The 26,824-nt window shown below is 43.0% G+C and overlaps 1 protein-coding gene across 1 annotated transcript; it reads left to right on the top strand.

Annotated features, from left to right (window-relative positions):
- The first annotated feature begins 1,436 nt into the window (after nt 1-1,436).
- On the top strand, nt 1,437-26,824 carry LOC135565381 (monoacylglycerol lipase ABHD2). The gene is made up of 11 exons (XM_065012154.1): nt 1,437-1,697; nt 3,430-3,519; nt 4,092-4,316; nt 9,626-9,801; nt 10,872-11,039; nt 11,535-11,718; nt 14,318-14,410; nt 14,901-14,999; nt 16,540-16,609; nt 16,831-16,915; nt 21,486-26,824. Exons 3-11 carry the CDS (start codon nt 4,099-4,101, stop codon nt 21,695-21,697), a joined length of 1,305 nt encoding a protein of 434 aa, XP_064868226.1. The 5' UTR covers nt 1,437-1,697; nt 3,430-3,519; nt 4,092-4,098; the 3' UTR covers nt 21,698-26,824.

Here is a 26,824-nt window from a genome sequence, read left to right as displayed (position 1 = left end):
TAGTGTACTGGGTAGGGACTTCCTATGGGTTAATTAAGGAAGGATCACATAATTCCATCCAGGTCATCACAATTAATTATACTTGTGAGCAAACATTCCATAACTACAGGTGGCAGTAAAACGCCAACCTTGGCTTATATACCTGTTCAAAGAACACACTCCGGGTGGCAGTATGCACCCTTTCAGTTTGCTTGCCAACTCATAGAAGTAATAGAAGAAGGAAATGGACTACTTCAAAATGTGTCCTCTAACTCGGGGGTTTACAAACTTTTTCACTCAGGACCCTCTTCCAGAATTGGAGAACACCCCACCCCCATGTATGTGCACCACGCCTATTTATATGAGAACAAGCCCTGTTCATGTGACAAATTGCTCACACCCTCTTGTTGGTGTTGAGGAACATGTGCAGGTTTAAAGATTATTTCCTGCAATTACACACATTTTGTCACAAGGTGCATCAGTTTTTTCAGTTTTAAAGCTAATTTCCTTGCAATTTTATAGATTTTGCCATGTCTAGTGTGTATTTATGTGATATTTGAGTGACTGAACATTACAACAAAATCTATGGGCTAAAAAACCTAGCTGAAAAACATTAGCTGACATGGGCTTGTTGATCTGGACATTTCTGGAAAGTTATACATAACTCTCTAAGGTATGTAATAACATGACAAGAGAAACTGATGATGCACTACACAATTTAAAAATGTTACATCCTGGGGGTGCGCCCCACAGTGTGGGAACCACTACTGTAACTATCTCTATGGGTCAAACTTACATCAAGTAATTACAGTAATTACAGATCAAAAGCCTACAAGTACATTTGACTCTTGAAAATGAATTTGTTATAGTGTTGTGAATGTGTGTGATTCATTGGGAAAGTTGTGTGTTTGCACAAAAGTTATTGCTTGAAGGAATAAGAAAGGATTTGTAAGACAAGACTTTTCATATTCAGCTGAAATGTGTAGGTTATCTGAACAAAGTGCTCCGATTTATTTTCTAAAAGGGAATGTATTAATGTAACATAACTGTTGTTTGGAGGCATCCTCATGCTTCTTGCACATTCTAAGAAAGACTATATGCTATTGATCATTGGATCAATTAAATGAATTATATGAGACCCAATTATATTGGTTTATACATTGACGCACGACGCTCCACACGTTTCAGCAATAGGTTGTGATCATTGAGCTAGCTATATATTAAATTACGGATGAATATGTAAAGCATGTTATTTTCCTGAATATATTTTGGGGGATACAGTTATATTCATTTTCTTTAGCCAATCGCTGTAAAAATTACGGATGAATATGTAAAGCATGTTATTTTCCTGAATATATTTTGGGGGATACAGTTATATTCATTTTCTTTAGCCAATCGCTGTAAAGAAACTGGAGCCGCGCTGTGTAAGAGATGGGGGAAAATACGTCAGAGAAATTACGTATCTGCGTTTGTAACCCAATAGAATAAGGGGAATCATATGCAAATGAGATAGGAATAGGAAGTGAATTCCGAGATGTCAGTCTAGCGGTAGCTACATGTTAATGCATGTCCATCGACAGAGAGGGAAATAATAGAAAACACGGACCGTAAATTATTTCGAGATAAATATAGAAACATCCCTATGGAAAGACACGGATTCAGACACAAAGGAGAAAAGGAAAAGACTGGACACGGTGTAGGAGAGGACGGTAAACGAGGTTAGTTTGCCAGCTATTTCTGTCTGTTACGATTAGGGACGGGGCGCAAAGAGCTGTGTTGTTTTCTTCGGTTTAGCTAGCTGAACACACCACCACTATCGAACTAAGCAAGGTATGCTAACTACCTAACAAATGTCATTTTCCATTTGAACACATACCTTGCTTAGTTCGCTAGCTGTATGTTGGTTTGACATACTGCGAGAGAGGTTGTCAACATTCATTCCACCACTAGCTCGTGGATGCGCGAAAAGCAGGGATGGTGAGTTGGGGCCCTTTGCCAAATAGCATCGAGCTAACGTTACAGTACTAGTCCTCTCTTACTTGTTTACTATATTATTACTTATGTCGACAAAAACATTTTTATTTTACGAAAGCCATCTAAAATATTACTGTGTCCAGCATTACCTGTCGGTGGCAAAGCCAGTGATAGAAAAAGCAGCGGGGACTGCATGGTGCGTACTGTATGTAGCTGGTGGTGGGTTTCCCTTGACTAGGTTTGACTTGCTGCGCACCATGATAATCTGCATTTACTGAGATGGCTAACAAAATTAGCTTGGTAGGTAATTGTCTTCTTATGCAGTGTGTTCCTATTCCTATATTGTCATCATCATCACACACTTAGGCAAATTATTCCTACACCTGCCTACCAATACACATGTGTTCCATGTGATGATAACTAAAACAGGAGAGTTAAATTTGGGGTAAGCCATCGCTCTGCATTCTCACTCATGCCCAGCTGCAAGTGTTCGCTACTGTGACAGACAGATGAAAGAGTATGGTGATATGGGGCTGAGCCCGTGGTGGTTTCCCTAATCTCTCAACTACGCAGCTCTGGAATGTTATTGTATCTCATGATGGCAGGGCAGGCGGTGATTCTTAGCACAGGCTATCCGTGGCCTATTGAGGCACCTGCTCCCAAATGATTTAAGGCTACATCAGTGATCATGCTGGATGACTGACTGGCCTTCCCACATCAGAGGCAATCTGCAGTTTACATGAAACAACAACAAAGCGGCCACCCATCACTTGTTTTAGTAAAATGCGGAGGGATGGGGTTTGAGAAATGTAATAACACTCAAATTCATAGACAGAGCTATGGATGCAAGCTCTGAGCATCCATGAAATCAAAGTATGGTTTCAACCCCCCCCCCCCCTCCCCCAAAGTGGCTTGTAGCTACTGCAGTTGTTATTAGGACATAACTAATGCATTCTAGATGGTATAGAGGAGAACACATAGAGCCTAGTTTACATCCCAAATGTCTCCCTATTCCCTATATAGGCCTAGTGCACACAGCCTTAGAAAGGATTCATAGAAGTGCTCGGCCTGCTGACCTTAGTGGCCATGGCTAATGTAATTGATTCTTATCAGATAGTGTTCTTTCTGATTGGAGTACGCAGTAATTCCATGCTCTACAGGGAATTCCATTTGGAGCAGTGGAGGACAGCGGGGATCACTGTTAGTAATGGGGCTGTTAGGATTGATCACTGCACATTCTCTTGTTAACCAAGGAGACAAATGAACTTTATCACATCCGTCACAAATGACTGGTTTGAGGTCAGTGCTTAATATTGAAGAGGAACTCCAGGGATTGTAGAACCATGTTAAAGGAAAGAAGTCTAGTATGGAGATATGAAGAGGCACAATCTGTTCTGTTGGGTTGTCTTGGCAGATCGTGCAAATTCGTAACACCTGTTTTAAAACATGAAATAAAAGTGTTTGTTTTTCTTCCAGATTTGACCACGTCACTGTGACTCTGTCACTGCACAAATAAAGGCTGTTGGACAGAGTGGATCATCTTTTTATTGAATTTAAACCTAAATTGTAAGTAAATAATTGTTTGATAGAATTGCTCAACTCTTTCCTATCCATGTTCTGAAGTTTGTTTTATCTAAACTACCTCATCATCTGACTCTCATATTTACATACCACAAGTTCCTCTTTTTGGACTGTAAACCAGCCTACCTCTTTCTCCTCTATCTCTTTTTCTTTTGGCCAGTCTGTTTACCATCATTGGCTTTGTTAATTTTCTGCTTCTGTCATTGCTGCTAGCAGGCAGCTGAAACATATTTAGCTGTTGCTAGGCTACATGCCTTGAATTCCTCTTTTTGACAAAGAAATAGCTAGACCACTTTGTGCCCTCTGTTTGTTCCATGGTCCACACTGTTTACTGCCACTGATTAAGTTTGGTGAACAAGATGTAAGTTTAAAGTGACATTCATGTAGTTTTGTTGTCCAGGGTACAGTTATTCAGTGTACTAGTGAGCATGGCTGATGTAGGCTAGTTGATTTAATGTGTTCCGTGTAGCAGGATCATCCGTACTAGCTGTATTTGTTCTAAGTGGAGTATTTACAGTCTAACGCTTTGTTTACTTCTCTGTGTTTGTCTCTCTCAGAGGCACCATGGCCACCCAAGACTCGGGCTACTATGACTACACCATCGTCGCCCCGGAGATGCCGGCCATGTTCGACGGCATGAAGCTGGCAGCGGTCGCCACGGTGCTGTACGTCATCGTCCGCTGCCTGAACCTCAAGAGTCCCACCGCCGCTCCTGACATCACCTACCAGGACACGCCCCTGAACCGCTTCCTGCTCAAGTCCTGCCCCATCCTGACCAAAGAGTGAGTGACCTTTCTGCCTGTGGTTCAGTCTTTGGCCGTGTTCTGCGACCATACAGGACACTAGTCTAGTGCAGGTCTTTACCCCCAATATAACTTAATGCTGAGTGCCAAGCAGAGACCCATCAGCTCTCATTTTTCCAGTCTTTGGTATGACTTGACCGGGGGAACCCATCCTTCCAGTCTCAGGGCGCACACTCTAACCCAAGGCCACGAGTATTTTATAGCTTATTGGGGTCCTATGATTTGTTCAGGGGGTTTTCAGTAGCCTGTAATTGGACCACTGCACCCATGATCGCCTTGCCAAGATCACACCAACACTTCTGTTGTCACTCTACACTATAGCCTACATCTAGTCCCACATTCCAAAGAACTCCTGTGTGTTGTGGAAAAAAACGATACTCCTGTATGACTAGAGGTTTCTCTGAATGTGTGGCATGGTTCAGAGCCAGTACTCTACTCTACTGGCCTAATAGTCCTGTCTTAAGGGAGTCTGAAGCCCAGTGGGAGACTCTGGAGGCTTCCCTCAGCTGCTGTCTCATTATGTAAGCCTCTGTTACTTCATCTCAAATCTCTGGCCACAAGTGCTCCCCTTACGGCTCTGGTCAAGACTAGTGCACGTAGGGAATTGGGATGCAGATACTTTTTATCCAAACAGACTGTAGATTTAGTTTGAGGTTTGTGTGTGTTCCTGTGCGCTGTTTGCTTTTGTTTGACAGTCTGTCTGTGTGTTTTAAGACTGGTGTGTTTTTAGCCGTGACTAACGGACCTGGAATGTTCCAGACTTCCTCAGGGAGGGATGCCCAGTTAAACATTTGCCGTCAGTTCATTTTATCTAGTCATAGGCTTAATAAGTATGTGATAAGACAATTTGTTTAGCTCCAACTCTTGCAAATTTTATAATTTAAAGGTTCATTATACTAATCAGTAGGTGAATTGCTTCTTAATTAAATACATTTTAATCTTAATTTTGCACTATATCCCTCCACTGGGCTGTACTCAGTCAAAAGCTAGCCAAGACAGAACGTGTGTAAAAGGATATTGGGCTAGTAGGGCTGTCTTTCATTCATCAATTGCTCCTTGGCACTGTTTATGCTGACTAATGGTCCAAGATGGTTTGTGTAACTCCTAGTGACACCCAGTCGAGTTGCATAACACTGTTTCCAGCACGGTGACCACGGACAGATCAATCATGGAGAAGGAGAGAGGTACACAGTGGAGGAAATATGAGACAGGGGGCAACGACTCTGTGTTCAAAGCAGTCCATGTATTCCATCTGTCATTGTATTCTAGAAAATAAGGGCGCAGCTGAAATATTTTATTCAATTTAGCCTACGGAGAGTTTGGGAATAGCCTAAGTAGTTTGTGAGTTCGCCTCTGAAAGGGCAGGTCCTGCACTGGAGTGATGTGCAGCAGAGCCATTCTTCTCTGATGCCGAGTGAAGCCAGGTTTCCATGATCAGAGGTCTACTTGGCCTTTTATCTCAATCTGTCTCGGATGGCTTTGTGTTCAGGAAACCAGCCCTGTAAAGGGGCAATGTGGGATTGGTACATCCGTTTTTGAATGTTTAAATTAATGATATGTAGCTATTGTTTTTTTGAAGAATATAATTTATGAATGCCTCGAAGAGCTTAGGTTTTGTTTAGCTCCAACTCTTACCCCATGATTTTACCCCCAAAAGTGTTGTGGTTACCCCTTCAGGCAGTAGATCAGAGGGATGTGTATTGCATCATATCAAAAAGCCAGTTATTAAATCAGACCTCCTATAGAACAGACCTGTGACTTTGATCTGTACCTCAGACAACTAAGGGTGTTGTCTATCTATCAGCCCACGCTGGCTTCTATTTCCTTTGCTTTGGTCTGCTGCTGACTGTCAAGGGCGACAGCAGGTTACAGTGCACACACTCGTGCACATAGACATGCATGAGGACACAAACTTGCGCACAGACATGTAGCTACATGCGTGTGGACACAGGTTTGCTGGAATGTCTTGACTGGAGCACCCAGGCCTACACCACTCTAAAGTGTAGGCAATATGACAGACTGATTTCATTCACACAGTAGATAAGTGTAGCTTTCATCAGTCATGTCAGATGAGTAATTTGAACAGTATTGGGCCATAGCCTTTGCTTGTAGTCTTAGCTGGTCTGTTGCCCCCCCTCGCCTGCCTGCCTGGACTCCTCCCCTTGTCCTCTTAGTCCTCCTGTGACAACATTACATCATCCCTGCCAGTCGAGGATAATTCGCAGAGCGAGAATGTTCTGGGGAATCAAACCTGACCAAGACTTTAGTGTATTAGTCTATATCGGGGATATTTAAATCAGCCTGGAGGTCCAGAGTACTCCTACTTTTCTGTTCTACTTCATGCTACCTCCCTAACTCTACCTACGTCAGAGTTGATAATGATGTTTACACAGGGGTTGGAGGTCTTATCTGTAATATTAGTAATGGTGTGGGGAAGCATCAGCGGTCATTGTGTGTTTTGAGATGAGCGTTATGTAAGGAAAGTAATATCCAGGTGCTCAGACTGCTCTAATGACAGTGAAGGAAGATGAGATTGAGGGGGTTGTGTAACTGTTGATTTAGCAACAGACTTTGCTCGCTGACGATATTTACTGTACCAGTGTGTACACTCCCCACCCATGTGTGTGGACCGTCAGTCCATCCTTTGACTGGGAGAGGATCACCCTGACCTTGGTTATCTCCGACCTTGGTTATCTCTGCAAACAGCCTCACAGCTGCCTAGCTATTTGCTCCAGTCAGGGAGCTGCCTAGCTATTCTCTCCAGTCAGGGAGCTGCCTAGCTATTCTCTCCAGTCAGGGAGCTGCCTAGCTATTCTCTCCAGTCAGGGAGCTGCCTAGCTATTCTCTCCAGTCAGGGAGCTGCCTAGCTATTCTCTCCAGTCAGGGAGCTGCCTAGCTATTCTCTCCAGTCAGGGAGCTGCCTAGCTATTCTCTCCAGTCAGGGAGCTGCCTGGCTATTCGCTCCAGTCAGGGAGCTGCCTGGCTATTCGCTCCAGTCAGGGAGCTGCCTAGCTATTCTCTCCAGTCAGGGAGCTGCCTAGCTATTCTCTCCAGTCAGGGAGCTGCCTAGCTATTCTCTCCAGTCAGGGAGCTGCCTAGCTATTCTCTCCAGTCAGGGAGCTGGCTATTCTCTCCAGTCAGCTGCCTAGCTATTCTCTCCAGTCAGGGAGCTGCCTAGCTATTCTCTCCAGTCAGGGAGCTGCCTAGCTATTCTCTCCAGTCAGGGAGCTGCCTAGCTATTCTCTCCAGTCAGGGAGCTGCCTAGCTATTCTCTCCAGTCAGGGAGCTGCCTAGCTATTCTCTCCAGTCAGGGAGCTGCCTAGCTATTCTCTCCAGTCAGGGAGCTGCCTAGCTATTCTCTCCAGTCTGGGCTGCCTAGCTATTCTCTCCAGTCTGGGAGCTGCCTAGCTATTCTCTCCAGTCTGGGAGCTGCCTAGCTATTCTCTCCAGTCTGGGAGCTGCCTAGCTATTCTCTCCAGTCTGGGAGCTGCCTAGCTATTCTCTCCAGTCTGGGAGCTGCCTAGCTATTCTCTCCAGTCTGGGAGCTGCCTAGCTATTCTCTCCAGTCTGGGAGCTGCCTAGCTATTCTCTCCAGTCTGGGAGCTGCCTAGCTATTCTCTCCAGTCTGGGAGCTGCCTAGCTATTCTCTCCAGTCTGGGAGCTGCCTAGCTATTCTCTCCAGTCAGGGAGCTGCCTAGCTATTCTCTCCAGTCAGGGAGCTGCCTGGCTATTCTCTCCAGTCAGGGAGCTGCCTAGCTATTCTCTCCAGTCAGGGAGCTGCCTAGCTATTCGCTCCAGTCAGGGAGCGGCCTAGCTATTCGCTCCAGCTGTACCTTAAACTATGGGATAGCATAAGGTGTCAGTGTTTTGCATAAATCACTAAATATTGTTATGACCTAGTTCTATTTATCTCAATTTCATCACAGGGACATTAAATCTTAAGGCCAGAGTGAGTAGGCCAAAGCTACATTTGAGGACATTGCAATTGTCAACATCAATCTCCTTCTTTTGTTATCGTGGCTGCTAATCTATAAACAGACCTAAAATGGAAACCACTACTTGTTTTTGGCCATTTGCCAAGGGTTTCCTGCTAAATGTTCGCTGTACGTCTGTGCTAAACTCAGTGTGTGGATGTGAGATGGTAGATTGTATGAGTGTGATATGACTAGCCCAGCTCATGTCTCACTGCAGTGCTAGCAGCAGATAGATCCACTTTGATCTCCTGCAGGGAGACCCTTACCTACGTCTCCTCCCATACAGATCCAGTACCAGGGCAGATGCATTATCAAGGCTGGTCAGCTTGGTGTGTGTTCTACTTAGGGATGTGAATCTCTTCCCTGTCCCTCGCTGTGTGTAAATGTTGTTCCAACACACTGTGACTGAAAGTCAACACAGCAAATAAACCACCCGCCTTTTTGCCCTTGTTGTCTGTGCCTAACCATGTCTGGGCTGTTGTCATGCTGTGCTGTTGCCACTTTGTTGTTGTCGTGTTGCTACTGTGTTTTCATATTGTTATTGTGCTGCTGCCATGTTGTGTTGCTACTGTGTTGTCATGTTGTACTGCTGCCGTGTTGTGTTGCTACTGTGTTACATTGTGCTGCTGCCCCTGTGTTGTTGTCGTGTTGTGCTGCTGCCATGTCATGTTGCTACTGTGTTGAGCTGCTGCTTTGTTTTCATGTTGTGTTGTTGTCTTAGGTCTCTCTTTTTTTATGTAGTGTTGGTGTCTCTTTTGTCATGAAGTCTGTTTTGTCCTACCTTTTTAAAAATAGTTTTATCCCAGCCCCGTTCCCCACAGGAGGCCTTTTTGCCACTTAGTAGACCTTCATGGTAAATAACAATGAGTTCTTAATTAACTTGCCTAGTTAAAGGTTTAATACAAGTAAAAGTGTATACTACATTAGCTGACTGACCGAAATAAGACGACTGTAAGCGAAAACAAGTCATCAAGTAAAGTTAATCTATTACTTCAAGGGACATCCTAATGCTGTTGTGCTTGTTTCTTACAGAAACCTCTTATGGACACTGTTGCACATTCCACACATGTTTCTGTGCACAGATCTCGAGTTAGCATGGCATTGTAGAGTGTACTGTATGTGTGAGATTTAGGCTACTAGCCTATGTGTTAGAGCTCCTAGGGCCTATACCAAGAATTACAATGTATTTTATTACCTGCAAATAAACCTTTCATCTCTTGAGTAAAGTAAAGTAAATTAAGTAAGTAAGCCGTGGCCAAAGTAAGCATTGTCCGAGCCAGAACAGCCCATAGTGAATCTCTGTGTGTTTTGCAGGTACATTCCGCCCCTGCTGTGGGGTAAAAGTGGCCACCTACAGACAGCACTGTATGGCAAGATGGGGCGGGTGAGCTGCCCTCACCCCATAGGCCTCAGGAAGTACTTACCCATGCAGGATGGGGCCACCGCCACCTTTGACCTCTTCGAGCCCATGGGGGACCACCGGACAGGAGGTGGGCTATTTCAATCATTCATGGATCATTTATCAAGAATGGAGAATCTCTATTGGCACAGGACTCACAAAAACAAAAACATCCCCCTCAATTGAGATGTGCTTGCCTTGCCTTTTCTATGCCTACGTTAACTGGTTGAGAAACATTGTCATTTACAGCAATGACCAAGGAGAGAAGTGCAATGGGAAGGAAAGCTGTTGAATGAGCTCATTGGAAGCATGAGAGCAAATTCATCAGCCCAATGTTGTGCTATGTACCTGTCCTATGTACGGTATCGGTCCTGTCTGGGCTCAGTTTGTCAGGGCGGTTTTGATTCCTTTGGTCCATGGACTTGTTTACCTTGTGGTTCCATTTCCCGTTCTGTAGGGGATTATTATGTCAGGGTTGTTGAGGACACAGATTTACAGACCGTGACTCTTGGTAAACTCTACTATCTTTACTTTCGGCTAAGGTGATGAGATCAGGGGCTGCGACCCAAATGGTTCCCTATTTAGTGCACTACTTTTGACCAGACTATTGGCCATGGTCAAAAGTAGTGTACTGAATAGGGTGCCATTTGTGACGTAGATCATTTGTTTTGACCTCTGAGTTGAGATGTAGTAGTTTCTAATGGTCACTAGTTTGCGTTGCCATATGGAAGGAAGCATGTTGCTTTACTTCACACATCCACTTTGTTTCCTGTTCTAGTTGTGCTGTTGCCAGTGGCTTCTGTCTGTGTTGTCCGTTTTATCTTATAGTTATTAAAAAATATAGATTTGTATCCCTTTTGCCTCTTGTCAGGCCGTCATTGTAAAAAACAATTTGTTCTTAAATGACCAGCCTGTTAAATAAAGGTAATAAAGAGCCTCTGGTAACTAGGCTACTTGATGTTTTATTATTTGAGTGACTGGGACATCTCATCCTATAGAGGTTTTATTGAGGACCCATACTGTCTCTGTTTGCTGCCTGTCATATTTACGTACCACACCGTGCAATGATCGGCCCATGAGGACGTGTAATCTTGCCTTTACATATTTTCATTTGCAAACGGCTCACTGATCCATCTGTCCGTATGTTTGCTATTCCAACAGATGACGTCACCATGGTGATATGCCCGGGGATCGGTAACCATAGCGAGAAGCACTACATCCGCACCTTTGTGGGTCACTCTCAGAAGGAGGGTTACAGGTGTGCTGTGCTCAATCACCTGGGTGCTCTGCCCAACATCGAGCTCACCTCACCTCGCATGTTCACCTACGGTGAGGACTACACAGACGTGTACAAACACACACATACTCCTAATAAAACACACACATGCTCCTAATAAAACACACACATGCTCCTAATAAAACACACACATGCTCCTAATAAAACACACATGCTCCTAATAAAACACACACATGCTCCTAATAAAACACACACATGCTCCTAATAAAACACACACATGCTCCTAATAAAACACACACATGCTCCTAATAAAACACACACATGCTCCTAATAAAACACACACATGCTCCTAATAAAACACACACATGCTCCTAATAAAACACACACATGCTCCTAATAAAACACACACATGCTCCTAATAAAACACACACAAAGCAACAACAAGAAGGTATAGGTGAAAGACAGGTTTTCACCACACCACCCTCATTTCAGATCAGTGGCCATGAATTATGCTACCAAGGAAATGAACCAACTCAAAGCCCCAGTATGTAATGTCTTTGCTCTGGTCCGTGTCCTTGTTCTGGTAGGTTGCACGTGGGAGTTTGCGTCCATGGTGGGTTACATCAAGAAGATGTTCCCTCACACCCACCTCATAGTGGTGGGCTTCAGCCTGGGAGGCAACATCGTGTGCAAGTTCCTGGGAGAGAACCGGACCAATCAGGAGAGAGTACTGTGCTGCGTCAGTGTCTGCCAGGGATACAGTGCACTCAGGTGGGCTACGGTCTTAAGGCTTATTTAAACCCTGTTCAAGTACGCAAAAGCCACATGTAAGAGCTACTCAAAATGGCTATCCAGTGTTCATCCGTGGAGTTACAAATTTCAGTGCTGCACACGTTTGTGTATTATAATTGCTACGCAAGGACGCAGAATGGACATTTTGCCTAGCTAATGGTGTTTGTTACATTACATACTATATCCCCTTTTTACACACAGCTGTATACTAGGTCAGTGAAGGTGTCATAAACATCCAAATATACACAGTGGAGACACATTGTCTTTTTTAGAGGCAGTGTTATGCTTGTTAGCAATGAGCTGTTGTTTCTATTTGCTGTGCAGTTGGTTAGCATCCATTGCTACTCATTTGCAAGATATGGTAAAACAGCTGTCAAAAATGACATACTGTTCAGTTGTGTTTTACCAATGGCGAAGGCGCATAAAGATGAAGGAATTCAGATATGTCTTAGTTTGAGCACTATCCACTGAGTTTGTAAACTACTTTTACTTTTTTTATTTTACCTTTATTTTACTTGGCAAGTCAGTTAAGAACAAATTCTTATTTTCAATAACGGCCTAGGAACAGTGGGTTAACTGCCTGTTCAGGGGCAGAACGACAGATTTGTTCCTTGTCAGCTCGGGGATTTTAACTTGCAACCTTCCGGTTACTAGTCCACCGCTCTAACCACTAGGCTACCCTGCCGCCCCTACGGCACGCGACGTGGTTCAATGTGCCAGTAAATAAACACAATTAACTTTTTAGTTTTTTCTAATTGCCACTGTCTTGGCGCTAGAATTAGAATCATGTATACTGTGCTAATGCCAATAGAATATAATTAGTAACAGAGAGCAATGTACAATATGGCGAACTTAGCAAACGAGGCGTTTTATGGTAATCACCGTCATCTTTTATGCAACTTTGTGACGTAATCTACTTTCCAAGTGTATTGCTTTGAATACAAGTGCTCTGTCTGTCCTACTTCTGAGCCTTGGTTCTCTGTAAAAGGAGGTTCACTCAGATGGATTTGACTTTGCCCAGCAGCTTTCTGTCTGACAAGATGGCAACAAGGCTGAGAGTAGCTGGGATCCTGGTTTTTCTCCAGCATCATTGATCATTTCCTGTAGTTTGGCTTTATCTGTGATCTCAGTGGACTGGTGACTAACACAACAAAGACAGAGGACAGAGTATGAGTATGAGTTTTATCCTTGCCTGGGTGCCGGTCTGTCTCCGCTGTAGACAACTGGTTGTTGCCTTGCCAAGTCTTTTGAGGTAGGCAAAGATGTAGGCTCCAGTACAGTAGTTCTGTGTTATTGAGTACTGAAACAGACTCATACTGTTGGCTGCTCCGTTAACCTGGGTTGTTCGTTTTCATGCACCATGCAGTTCTTCCATGGAGGTTGTTTCAGTGTTTTCCCTTCTGTCTTAGTCCCTGTAATCTATTTGATTACACTTGGGTCTAAAGCAGACTGCCTGTTATCATAATGAGCAAAGACGTCACGTGTCGTGACGGGGAAAACATTTTATCACGATACAGTGACTGAAAACGCACTGGTGTTTCTAGATGTGGTATTGCACAAGCTCTGGGATGGAGTAGATGGAACTCTGTGAAACGTGTGGTGTTTCTGAACCACACCTTTGAGTTTGAAACGTGGCCAACGTCTCTTGGCAGGAACACTCCGCTCTGTCCAGAGAGTAAACAGTGTTCGTGTGTGTGTCAGGACCAGGCAGACTGGCCTTTTATGAAATGGGAGTAGTCTTTATACCTCTGTTTTATTTTCCATTCCTGTCTGTCATAGCTAAAGCTTTTGTCATTGCCCATGCCATCTGTTGAATGGAATTGTTATGCCTGCTGCGTAGTTCTCACTATATATGCTACCTCTGTAGTATTTCTCATCGGGGTTGGGTGGGTAGGTTACTTACTAAATGTAATTTGTTAGTTACTAGTTACCTGTCATTGTAATCAGTAATGTAACTTTTGGATTGTCCAAACTCAGTAATGTAATCGGATTACTTTAAGTTACTTTTTTTGATTACTTCCCCCTTAAGAGGCATTAGAAGAAGACAAAAAGGATCCATCATAGAGGTCTCTGAACTTATGGTCAGGCAAAAAAAACAGATTTAGCCTACATGTAACTGATAACATGTAATCAGTTACTCCTCAACCTTGTTTCACATGTGCACTAGCAGATATGAAGTTGGTCTAGATAATTGTTAGATAGGTACTGCTAGCTTGTTGCTAGCCAGTTATTAGCTTGTTGCTAGTACTGCTAGCTTGTTGATAGCTAGTTGCTAGCTAGCTAGCTAGTGTTGGTGAGTTCATAGTGCAGTAAGAGATCGTTCTGCGGATTTAACGTGTGGGGTGATGGTTAGCATGTCAGCTTCAAGAGTACAAAGTGTTGTTGGCAGCAGGTTTTTGTTGTCCTGCATTGGCCTACAGTGATGAAACCTGTGTTTCATGCTTTAGCCAACTTTTGAGTATGTTGGTTGTCAGGCCAAACAGATATAATGACAACAATATAATTAGTTCTCTCTCTACACACAACTGACTTCTGTGTGTGTGTGTGTGTGTGTGTGTGTGTGTGTGTGTGTATACAGGGCCCAGGAGACGTTCCTACAGTGGGACCAGTGCAGACGCTTCTACAACTTCCTCATGGCCGACAACATGAAGAAGATCATCCTTTCACACAGGTACTCAGCCCTGTTCCAATACTTAGCACATTCACACTGGTAGGCCCAGTCCCAAAGAAACCCCTAGCCCCTACCCTAGGGCCATGACACTTCTCATACTTCTGAAATGGCCAAATTACTGTAAAAGCCATATGGTGGAAACTCCATGTGGTGATTGGGAGCTATCATCACATGGTAACACCCATTCAAGCCCTGCTGGGGACACCCATAGGAAATCAAACTGTCTGCTTAAATGGCTTATATTATTTAAGATCTATGACAAATGGCTTGGACTTAACTCAGTCACAACCCAGCAGATCAGTAAAATTCCCCAAGGAGGAGAAACACCAAACCCGTACAGAGCAGCTCCCTGAGGCAAACTATTTAACCAAAGAAATGGAGGCAATTAGGCACGGAAATTCCTGGTATAGGTATAGATCTTTACTGAGAATAACTCGTGTTGTCACGTGTTTCAACGCCATGTCTCAACATTTTGTTTGTGTGTTTACAGGGGCAGTCTGTTTGGAAATGCAACGAAGATGGAGGATGCAGACCTGAGCCGGCTCTACACGGCCACCTCCCTCATGCAGATCGATGAAACCATCATGAGGTATAGGACACGCTTTCCCCCCCAATACATTTGAGTAAAAGACACTAAATAGAATCTAATAAGGAACACATGCTAAAATGACAGACAATGCAATTATTCCTGTGAGCAACCAGTCTCACATTGACCCCCTGTGAAATCAGTGTTGAGTCCTCAACACTACAATATTTAGAACTGATTTCACAGGGGGTCAATGTGAGATTTATGGCTGTATGTTTAAAATAGACTGTCAACACTCAACAGCACCTGCTGAAGTTCAAGCCAAACGTTTTGAGTTTTGTCAATACATAGGAACAATATGCTAGGAGCCATTGAGCAGGGCTGGGCGATTATCGCCCAAAACAAATTCTAACTTATGGGAGTTTCTCGATTTTAAATCTTGAAATAAGCTTTGTTGCACAATTTAAGGTCAAAACACTGCATTTCATAAGGAATTCAGGGCTTGTAAAATTATACCTAAGCCTTCAACCAGAAGACCCATTAATAATGAAATAGTTTAACCTGCTTTTTGGCAATAATCACTGATCTGGCTTTCAAACCTGTCTATGAAAATGCCCTTTAAAAAAATTACAAAACTTAACCAGAACCAGGCACAATGTACATTCACTAATAATGACTAACTTAAGGTAGCAGGCATAGATAATGAACACAGGTCAACCTCTCAAGCCCACCTTCTAATGAGTAGCCAGCTAATCTTTATATGTCAAGTCTAGTCAACTTGGGTGTATTTGCTTGCTAACATGGTATAACAGTTGAACTGTTCTGAATACACCCTCCTGTCCATCTCCACCTGTTTGAACAAACTGTTCACTTTGTTTAGATATTGAAATCAAGTGAGAACGAGTTGCCAATTCTGGATATTAATGCGTATTTTTATTTTAATTGCACATTTATAAAACGCCTACTGGACAGTTGGCACATAACAGTATGTGGCTAAAATGCTGCTAGCGGTGGTGTTACCGCAATGCTGCGCACGACAGGAACTGAGCAGACATTTGCCCAAGTCGTTGATACTCACGTCTTAGTAAGGTCTGCTCTGTTCTACATGTTGGGAGATGAGACATGAAAAGGGTATCATTAGAATGGTTTCGTTTAAATGCAGATAGAGATTTTAAACTGCTCGTTGTCAGAGAGGAACAAGTGCTCTTTAGTCTTTGTTGTGGTGAGTGTCAGGGGGAGGGGCTTGGTGTCTGTGCCAGTGGGAGGGGCTTGGTGTCTGCCAGTGGGAGGGGCTTGGTGTCTGTGCCAGTGGGAAGGTGCACAGTGAACACAGCACAGAAGGAGCAAAGGAAACGAGAGAAAAGACAGTTTAAATTTTTTAAATTTTTTTAACTTGATTCTTGCGATAGAGGCATTTTGAACATTGTTCTAAAACATTAATTTGCTATATCGCCCAGCCCTAAGAAAGGCCTCCGTGAGTGTCTTGCTGTGCATGGTTCATAGGGATGTGCTCACCCACATAGTATGTCACTTAATAATCCCTCTCCAGTTTCCACAGCATGCTGCTTTGTTTTGTGACCTGTCACCCCTCCTGTCTCTGCAGGAAGTTCCACGGGCACAACTCCCTCAAAGAATACTACGAGAAGGAGAGCTGTGTGCATTATATTCACAATGTAGGTTGATACTCTTTATCCCTACTTCTCTCTCTCCTGTGTGAATTAAGAATACTTTTCTAAACATGTATGTGTGTATGAATATTAGAAATGTACTAAAGGAAGTGCTTAGAACAGTGTGAGATCTTTGGAGAGTTCATGATTTAAGCTTGTGTCTAAGTGGACTCTTATACTGTATGCAATACACAGGCCCAATATCTAATTATGGTTGTATTTTTTAGGTTGACGTGCCACTTCTGCTGGTCAACTCTGCAGACGATCCTCTGGTGCACGGGTCTCTGCTCACCATCCCTCGTACACTGGCAGGTAACAAACACCTGCATTAGTACACACACACACACACACACACACTCTCTACTCAGAGCTCGTCCCTACAGAGACACAGGGCCATTCTGCTGGAACCGCCCTATCCGGTCCCCCAGGACACCTTTTCCCCAGAGATAAACATGTGCAGTTCCCCACTTGAAAACATGTCATCTATACTTGGACTGTCTGTGTCCTGCTTCTGTTATAATGCAATGTCATTATAGTTAACAAAGACGTTTGTTACAGACATGTTTGATAAACAAACATGTTTGATCAACAAACATGTTGATCATGTTGTTTATAGTTCCAACTAATGGTTACAACAGATGTTTGTGCAACATGTCGATCGTAGCATTTCTAGTTACAACAGATGTTTGTACAACATGCCTTTATGCAGAGCAGCAAAGCTACATTAAAGTAATTGTGAGCTGAAGTTCCGTTTTTGTAGCTATTGAGAAGAGGCATCCAGAGAATCCATAAGAAGTTAGCCAGTACTGTAACAGTGAGAAAAACACATGGCTAAAATTAACTTGGTGTTTGGTGTCAGCAAGCCACTTTGAAAAGTCACTTTTTAATGTCCAGAACAGTATGTGCACATGTTATTTGTGTACTAACACAAGGGAAATCATTAGAAGTCTACTGTGTTTTCACCAGTTCAACACCTGGTACAAAGTTCTCCCTTACTTTGTCTCTGAAACAGCAGAGCTGGAATAAGCAGATGAATCCTTTAAGTCCCACACCCAGGCCAGGGAGGGGGCGGTATGTACAACTAGGTGTGTTGGGAATGTCTGACTGATTAACACTGGCTCTAACTCAAACACACACACACGTAGTGTATCACACAGATGAGAGCCTCTGTCTCCTCATGTGCTCGTGACTTAGACTCTAGACACCGTTAGGCCTTACCTTTTTAGATATGCAAACTAAAGTCTGGCATTTTTTTCAACACTAACTGATTCTAATGATAGGTTACCATGATTGGTGTTCTATCATTTTAAAATAGAACACTGAGAATAGCGGCCAATCTGCTCAATCCTCAAGGGTTTACTGGGTTGATCAAATGGAGCAGTAAAGGAAAGCATGCTATTTATGGAAACAACCACCTCAGCACTACCAACTAGTCACCATTTGTTGGATTATATTAGATCCATGGACTGGACAGTACTCTAGCCAGTTCTCATCTCTCACGGGATTTCTGGAACAGCCCATCCCAAATTGCTCTCTATCCCTCTCCCTTGGCCCTTACCCTTTAATGTAAGCATTGTCTGAAGGTTCTGGTTGGGTATAAGCTGTGTAGTGGTAGCTTCCACAATATTGCTTCCCACCTTACAGATCTGCAAACATTGAAGGGGTAGGTCTAAAGACAAGTTCCCTACTGAAATGATCACGTTTCCTCAAAGTGGTGGTGAATGTGTGGTGGTGATGTGACCTGTTATTTATAGAGTCCCAGAGCTGGGATGGAGGGGAACACTAGCTCACTGGCTTGTTGTGTCCTGCACTACACAGAGATGCAGGGTGGAGATATAGGAGATTCTCAGCTGGTGCCCTGCTGCCTAACTCTCTGATAGGAGATTCTCAGCTGGTGCCCTGCCTAACTCTCTGATAGGGGAAATCAGCTGTTGCCCTGCTGCCTAACTCTCTGATAGGGGAAATCAGCTGCCCTTGCCCTGCTGCCTAACTCTCTGATAGGAGATTCTCAGCTGGTGCCCTGCCACACTCTCTGATAGGGGAAATCAGCTGGTGCCCTGCCTAACTCTCTGATAGGGGAAATCAGCTGTTGCCCTGCCTCACTCTCTGATAGGGGAAATCAGCTGTTGCCCTGCCTCACTCTCTGATAGGGGAAATCAGCTGGTGCCCTGCCTAACTCTCTGATAGGGGAAATCAGCTGCCTAACTCTCTGATAGGGGAAATCAGCTGGTGCCCTGCCTCACTCTCTGAAAGGGGAAATCAGCTGTTGCCCTGCCTAACTCTCTGATAGGGGAAATCAGCTGCCTAACTCTCTGAAATGGGAAATCAGCTGGTGGTTCGGTCCCCTTTGCCCTAGAAGAGTCAGGCTGACTCACACTGGCCACAGGAAGCCTGGAAACATGTGAAAGCTGTTGTATAACTAATGTGGTCACCTCACCTGGAATCAAACTTTAAGCTGCATAGTAGTTGGCACATGTCATTAGGACTGTCTGGCGGACAAATCCGGCCAACAATCTTTTAGTTGGAATCTCAGTCAGGAGTCTTGTGCGTAGTGCTTAACCCAGAGTTAAGGTCAATTCCATTTCATTTTAGGATTTAAATGGAATGTTATTCAAATGCAGAATATGACAGTATTATTATTACTTAACAGTGTGTAGTTTAGATGAATTAAGCTTCTGCTTTGTTCATACTTATCTTCCGTGTCACAAAATGGAAGCTGCATATTAGACATAATTTCTGTTTTAAAGCAAGCTTCAACTTTTCCCTGCGTCTAGTTCATGGTCCTTTTTAAAACGCTATTAAACAATTGATAGGACCGCCTCCCAAAAGATGCAGCCAGCCAAACTGAATGGTTTATTATGAATGTGTTCCTACATCAAACCCTCTTCAGGGTTCAGCCTAATGGAAAGCTGGAGTGTCCTTTTTGAATTGTTTATAAATATGAGTCATTTCCTAGAGTCACCTAGGCTATTATAACCTCTGGTAGATGTTAGCAGATAGTGTATGGTTGGTACAAGCCCTGTGGGATCACACTCACCAGGCGGACGCTGCAGTTTGTCGTGGAAATTTCCTCTATTTACCAAATCATGAGCGCAAACCACAACACAAGTCAGAGTTAGTTATCAAAGTCCATCTTTAATTATATGAGTTCTATCACAACCCTGTGACTCTCAGATCAATTCAGTGTCTATCAATGAATTCTCTGAGAGCCCCACTACAATGCAACTGAGATCCTTTAATAACAAAGAACACACATAGTCAGACAGCATAGACATAATAAATTGTTCAGCTTTGTCTCCTTACTAAAACCCAGAACCATAAACCAATCCTCCATATCAACAGGCATATATCAAATTGTCATTTAGATACAACCAATTCTAAATACAACCAATCCTGGACAAGCTCACAGGGAGCATAGAATGATTCCAAACACTGCCATCCTCCTCTCCCCGATGGGAAAAGTAGGGAGTGACTGGCACACAGACACAGTGGAGCAAAATATATATTTACACATGATGACACTTTGACCTCTCCCCTCTCTGCGGCCCATGCAACTTAGTCTTGACATAGAACAGATATCTGCCAATGGCCACCACTATAGTACAACAAAATACATTCTTATGAGAAATAACTCATAAGCATATCATGAAAATAAAACATCTTCTCTATATTACCCACCAATTCTGATTTATTCCCCAACAAGTTTCCCCCACTAACCCAGTTAGAGCTGGAGAAATTAGGGCTCCATGTCTGGATGCCACACTGGTGTTCTGTTCAGGGTTGGGGTCCAAGTGATTTCAATTGTGGGAAAAAAACTTTAAAGTATATGGTTTGTACTTCTCTGTTTAATTTAGAAGTAATGGAAAATAGGGATCCATTTTTATTATTGAATTGGAATATCAATTTACTTCCTTAATCAGCCCAACCCTGATTCTGTTAATCAGCCCAACCCTGATTCTGTTAATCAGCCCAACCCTGATTCTGTTAATCAGCCCAACCCTGATTCTGTTAATCAGCCCAACCCTGATTCTGTTCTACCAGTTGTAACTGGTAGGCAGCAGCTGGGGAATACCTGTAATACTGTTGTTACCCGCTACCTGCTCAGTCATTTCATAAAAGGTTCTGTTGTGCTATTTTAATCTGTTATTTACAATGTTCTAACAGTTTATTTCAAGTTAATATATGAACACTAACCTCACTAAATAGGTTATAAATAGGCTGTGTACTGTACAGCCTATAATCAGTGACTTGTCCCATTTTGGTTGACGTGCACCTCCCAGTGGATTGGGTTGAACAATTGGTTTTTCAACAAAAACCAAAACCAAACGGTATGAAGTAGCTCAGCTACAGAGTCATGAGTTAATTGTTCTAGTTGGTCACTCCTGATAGATATGACATGTTTATTGCCTTTATCAAGGCTCTATTTATCTTTCATCAGGGTTATTGAGCTACCTGGTGATAGTGATCGCTGTTAATGCACTGGACCCTGCTCTCCTTCCTCTCCCAGTCCTCCTAGACGCCTGACTCAAGATCTCTGTCCCTTTACATGGATGACGCATTTTACGACCTTGGTGTAACATTGTGTGCTGTTTGTCATTTTACAGAATGTATGGCATCATTCCTGACATCACTGTCATTAAACAATGACTCCCATGTGGTTCCGGGGGCTGGTCCGGTGGTTGTACTGCCGACCCGGATCACATGCCCCTGGAGGCAGTGGTTCCATCTCCCGTTCCTCCACTTGCTTTCTGTACTGTATCCCTCATCTCATTCCTCTCATACATTTCTATCCATTTGTCTATCAACTAAAAAAATCTGTTTTAAAAGATGCTACTATCTTCTAATTGTACCCCCTCCCTTTCTGTTCCCTATCCCCCTCCAGAGAAGAAGCAGAATGTCATCTTCGCCCTGACACTGCACGGGGGGCACCTGGGCTTCTTTGAGGGGGCCGTGCTCGTCCCCCAGCCCCTCACCTGGATGGACAAGGTGATCGTGGGTTACGCCAACGCCATGTGCCAATGGGAAAAACAGAAACCGCCATGCCAAAAAAGCGGGAACCTGAATACATCCTGTCCTGAAGAGAAGGCAGCGTAAACTTTAACTTCCTGAACTCCTCTCTCACCTCTGACCCCCCTCCCCACTCAGAGGAGAAACCTTAACCAAACCTGAACTACTACTCTCTCTCTCTCTCTCTCACCTCTGACCCCCCTCCCCACTCACTGAGGAGAAACCTTAACCAAACCTGAACTACTACTCTCTCTCTCCTCTCACGCCTCTTCTCGGGCTACTGTCTCAACCCTCTCCTCCTCCTCCTCCTGGGTACCCCTATTCCCTCAGCCTCTACTCCTCCTGCTGCCCCCCTCTAACCAAAACCACCTTACACGTGAAGGAACTAAAACGACTAAATGCCTTTGTGCTTTGTCTCTGAGGGGAACTAGTGGAGTGGAGAGGAACAACTACTTCTGTCCTTACGTATACATTACCAAGAGAGATCCCTGAGATCCAACCATGGAGACTTTGACCAAATATTCACTTTAAAAAAGGGATAAAACAAACTGGCATCCGACAAGTAGAGAAAAAGAGAGGGAGAGAGAGCGACATGGTAGATGTGTAGTCGTAGAGAAAAGGAGCACAGAAGAAACCTCCTAGTACTATCTCTGAGGACTAATGAAGCTGCAGTGACTGTACGCTACAGTGCGCTCACTGCTGACGACTGCCAAGGCTTTAGCCTAGTTTGCCGTCTTAAACCAACACCGCCTCTTTATACAATGTATGTTACTCACAAATAATGTATAAAAAGCCAGTTTAGTTTAGCAGGCCGTGTGTGCTGAGAAGGAGAGCTGCGGGATAGCTCTGTTAGTATGTGACCTTTTCTATTAGGTTGATCTGATTCTCTGTTCTGTCTGTTTTAGTCCTAAATATGTTTTCTTGGTGAATAGCAGCCCTTTTTGGAAGGTATACAAATATGGAATAGTTTCTTCTTCTTATTATTATTATACAATTATTTTCAGATCACGAGTCCCCCATAAAATGAGTATCTATTTCGCACTTGATTCCATGTAGAATCAAGGGGTATGTCTCACAATGCACCCTAGTTCCTATGGTGAAATATAGTGGACCTGGTCAAAAGTAGAGCACTACAAAGGGAATAGGGTGCCTTTTGGGATGCATCCAAGATCTCACTCGCCCCTCAGTGGTATTAAGCAGTGGAGGTAGGTTTTTACCTAGCGGACCTGACCTGTGGTCCATCTCAATGAGATCCATGCACATTCCTACTGTCTCGTTGTTCTATCACCTTTATTCAATGCACTTTATACGTTGTATGTCACATTTCTTTATTCAACCGTTTTGTTATTCTTTCTTTTATGGGACTAGCGGAAGACAAGGGTTTAAACTGTTTTGTTTTGCGTAACATTTAGTTCAGTGACACTAACGAATGAACGGGAGGGAGAGAGGTTGATAACTCTTCAAGTTAGACGGCCCAAATGATCCCCGCGTTCACTAAACCCTACAGTCCACCCTCCCAGTAGAGGATTTTTGTACTTAAATTTTTTTCCAAAATAGTGCCCTACATGTTAGTACACTATGTAGGGAATAGTGTCATTTGAGATTAGCCCTCAGGGTGAGTCTTCCTTGGCTGTCTGTCCTGTGCAGTCAACCTACTGAGCCTTACTACTAACCCTAACCTACTCAGTCCTATACCCTTGATCAGCTCCAGGTCTTCTAAAGCATGACTGACTATAGAATCATTCCCTTACACAGAGTAGCCCACTGCCAATACACAGACACTCCAGTGTCAGACACTCGTATGGAAATGGACCTAGCAGCTGAGACTCAATATCACTAAAATACATTTTCACAACGTAGATAACTTGCTGTGATTACTGGTTTATCACATCTGATGTTGAGCCTTTCATTGGCGAGGGCACTGTACAGACATGAACATACACTCATGTAGATGACTGGTATTATAGACCATGTGTTCATGGGACCTGAGCTGTGAGGTGTGCTGAGTAGGATGGCCATAATCATTGTGTTAATGACTTCCAACAGACTCCATTTTGTTGAACCAAAAGTCATCACAGAAAAGTTATTTTTTTAGTTGACCAGTGGTAGAATACTGATATAATATTGGCAGTGTTGAGATCTACCAGAGAGGAAGTTTATTAGGGAACATTATCTTTCAAAGGGGGAGAGAACTACTTTCCATTTAGTTTTGTCAGGACAGAAGGTCTTAGCACACACGTTTGTGTTTGAAGGAATGCTGGAATGTTAATGCTGAAAGATCCTGAGGTGTATGAGAACGATGTGTAGGTGAGAATCTGATGAGGTTTGCAAAGACTCAACCCCGAACTCAAGGGGGAGTGGCGCAAAAGATCAAGTTTAGATGTTATAGCTGAGACGTCATAGCTTTCCGTGTTTCCTCCTCTTCTATATAATGGCCGTGCATTTCCCCTTCAAAGCCTGCAGAGGCAGCCATTCTGGTGGTGTGTTGTCATGACATGTCCAGTCCAGAGGTCCAGCCAAGTGAACTGTAGGGAGGTAAAGCTGGTGATTCACTGTACATTAGTGTTATGTCCCAAATGGCACCATATTCCCTATATAGTGCACTACTTTTACCCTGAGCCCTATGGACTCTGGTCAAAAGTAGTGCACTATATAAGGATTAGGATGCTATCCAGGCGTATCAGTCTCACCCAACCCATACCTTCTGTGTAGCATAATGAGCTCTTTCAACATCACCTCATGCCAGTCATTTGGCTGGGTGGGTTCTTTCAGCCTTGTAAACCGTCACTCCCTTCTCGAACTTCACCTCAGTCAACTGGCATCCAAACACAAGGGTGCCATCTGCAGGCTTGGAGAGCAAACTACAACTTCTGTCTTAAATCCAGCCAGTAGGTTACTGTAGTCCTTTAGACATTATTGATGTTAACTCAGTGAGACAAGATTTTAATACAGCTGTTGAACTGATGTTTATTACCAATGTTTGTTACCAATTTTTAAGGACACTTCAGTTTTAGTTAAAAGTTTATAGAAAATCAATTAGTCAGTGACTCGTCCAGTCTAACCGATAGTCATGTGGTTCTGAGATATCCCAGCGAGGAAGATCTGAGTCTTGATACACCAGCATAACAAGCCGTCTTTGCTATGACTCCACACCAACAGGGTGTGTTCTGTCTAGAAATCCACTTATCACCTAACTTTGCACAGAAATGCAGGTTTGGATTGTATCTCTTCAAACTACTTACAGAATTCAACATTTAGTTTGTTTTTCAGATGTATTTTTTAAATGTGTTTTTTGTATTTTGTAATGTTACGGTGACTTATTATTTTCTTGTATGTGCAGATCAGAGTGAGTTGTATATGAATGAATGTAGGTGTGTATGATGAGTCCTAACACCATCTCTGGTTTGGAAAACCAAAACATGTCTTCAATTTTTAAAGATAGAAATGAATTAAATGTATACATAGTTCGGTCGTTCCACCAATTTAGTGCCTTTTTAGAATTCAGCTGGTAACATTCTCTCAAAGTGCACATGTTCAACTTAATTACAAACACTTCCCATCTCAAGAGGTTAAATAAAAATGTGACTATTAAGTGTAAAGTAATAGGGTTGGTGATCATAAATCCCCCATTGTGATGGAGGGAATGGGAGCCTGTTGTGTACAACTGGGAGGGGCAATTGAATGCAAGCTTTTAAAAAATGAAAGTGCAAACATTTGTAGCCTGTTTATATATGGAGTAGCAGGGTTGTCGTGTTCTGCTCGACCCACTCAGTTCCCCACCACAAAACACCAGAACCAGCTCACCTGCTTTTACACTGTGATTTGACTATTAGATATTAGTTTCTTTAGGTTATTATAGTTTCACCATTTTTAAAACGAGAGTTCAGTTTACATAAGTAACAGAGTTAATCTTAAAATGAAGGGACTTTGTTTCCCTTGAAATGAATTACTCATCACATGAAATAAATTACAATCTTCAGAAATAACTGCCAGAGCAACTAAATAACTAGGGCTTTACAATGGAGAAATGTTGAACTTAAGTGGGTTAAAATGTTCATGGAGGGACATGTCAATGCGGATTTTAGTTTTGTGCACTTTAGGAAGTCTATTCATATAAAAAATGTGATTTATTGAATTCTCCATGTGATCTATATTAAAGGGCACTTCAATGAATGTAACAGGCTTTTAAAATGCAATATTGTTACACAATTTCTACTTCAAATATCAAAGGGATGCAAAAGGCAGTCATTTGGTGAAACGACCCAGTTATATGTTACTGTATGACGGGGACCAGGGGCCATTTATAAAAGATTAAGGCAATAATCAATAGGGATTTGTTTCTCTCAAGGTGTAAATGCAAACGTGAGGGAAAGATGAGTACAAAATGAAAGTGGGAGAGTAATCTTATTTCTGCAGTTTTGTTTCGACATAGAGAATGGGCTCCAATCCATGTCCGATGTTCTGTTTATTTTAGGATTGATATGAAACAATGTATTCATCTTAACTTCCGCTTGTTGACCCTAATTGTGTAAGTGTGACTGACTATGGTCTTGCAGGTCCTGATTTTGAGAAACAACCCTTTGAGACTGGATGAGGTCACCAGACTGAGATCAGAGGTCAAATGTAAATAATGTCTCACAGTAGGAGTGCTGATCTAGGAACAGTTTTGGCTTTTAGATCAAAATACATAATTGGCTATATGGACATTCTGGACCGAGATCAGCACTCCTACATCCCCAGGGGTTTATTCCATGGGCTGAAATGTCCAGAACGATGCTCATAGAAAAGTAGTGCATAGAACCAACATGGTTCTCGATTCCACAAGAAAGAAAGCTCTGTAAATGCTATGCAATCCATTTCTATCTGAAACGTTCTGACCATGCCACGCTGGTGAACACACCTAGATATGGGGAATGGAGCCCTTTCCACCAATAAGAACACAGTGATCCATGACATCAACAAATGTTCACTTTAACATTCTAGAGCTTTTTTTCTTCTGTTTACAATCCGTTTCATTGTACGAAGATGTTAGCTGTTTTGGAAGGGTGGTGGATGTGGAAATGTAATTTTGGTGCACTGATCTAATCTTACAGTATGACATGAGTTCAGATCACTGGTGTGTTTTTGTAAAGAAAACCAATGGTGTGTGTGATGTACTAATAAAACAAATATGGTTGTGTTCCAAAAATAAATTATTTTCTTGTAAAAAAGTTA

This window comes from Oncorhynchus nerka, linkage group LG27, assembly GCF_034236695.1.
Source record: "Oncorhynchus nerka isolate Pitt River linkage group LG27, Oner_Uvic_2.0, whole genome shotgun sequence".
NCBI classification, from domain to species: domain Eukaryota; kingdom Metazoa; phylum Chordata; class Actinopteri; order Salmoniformes; family Salmonidae; genus Oncorhynchus; species Oncorhynchus nerka.
The sequence above is the reverse complement of the archived record's forward strand: the minus strand, read 5'-3'. Positions and strand labels throughout refer to the sequence as shown.

Bases quoted from the DNA above. Each gene is read 5' to 3' on its own strand.
- LOC135565381 (XM_065012154.1), top strand. From the start codon at position 4,099: ATGGCCACCCAAGACTCGGGCTACTATGACTACACCATCGTCGCCCCG. The intron at 14,411-14,900 runs GTACTCAGCCCT...GTGTGTTTACAG, and splicing joins AAGATCATCCTTTCACACAG to GGGCAGTCTGTTTGGAAATG. The intron at 15,000-16,539 runs GTATAGGACACG...CTGTCTCTGCAG, and splicing joins ATCGATGAAACCATCATGAG to GAAGTTCCACGGGCACAACT.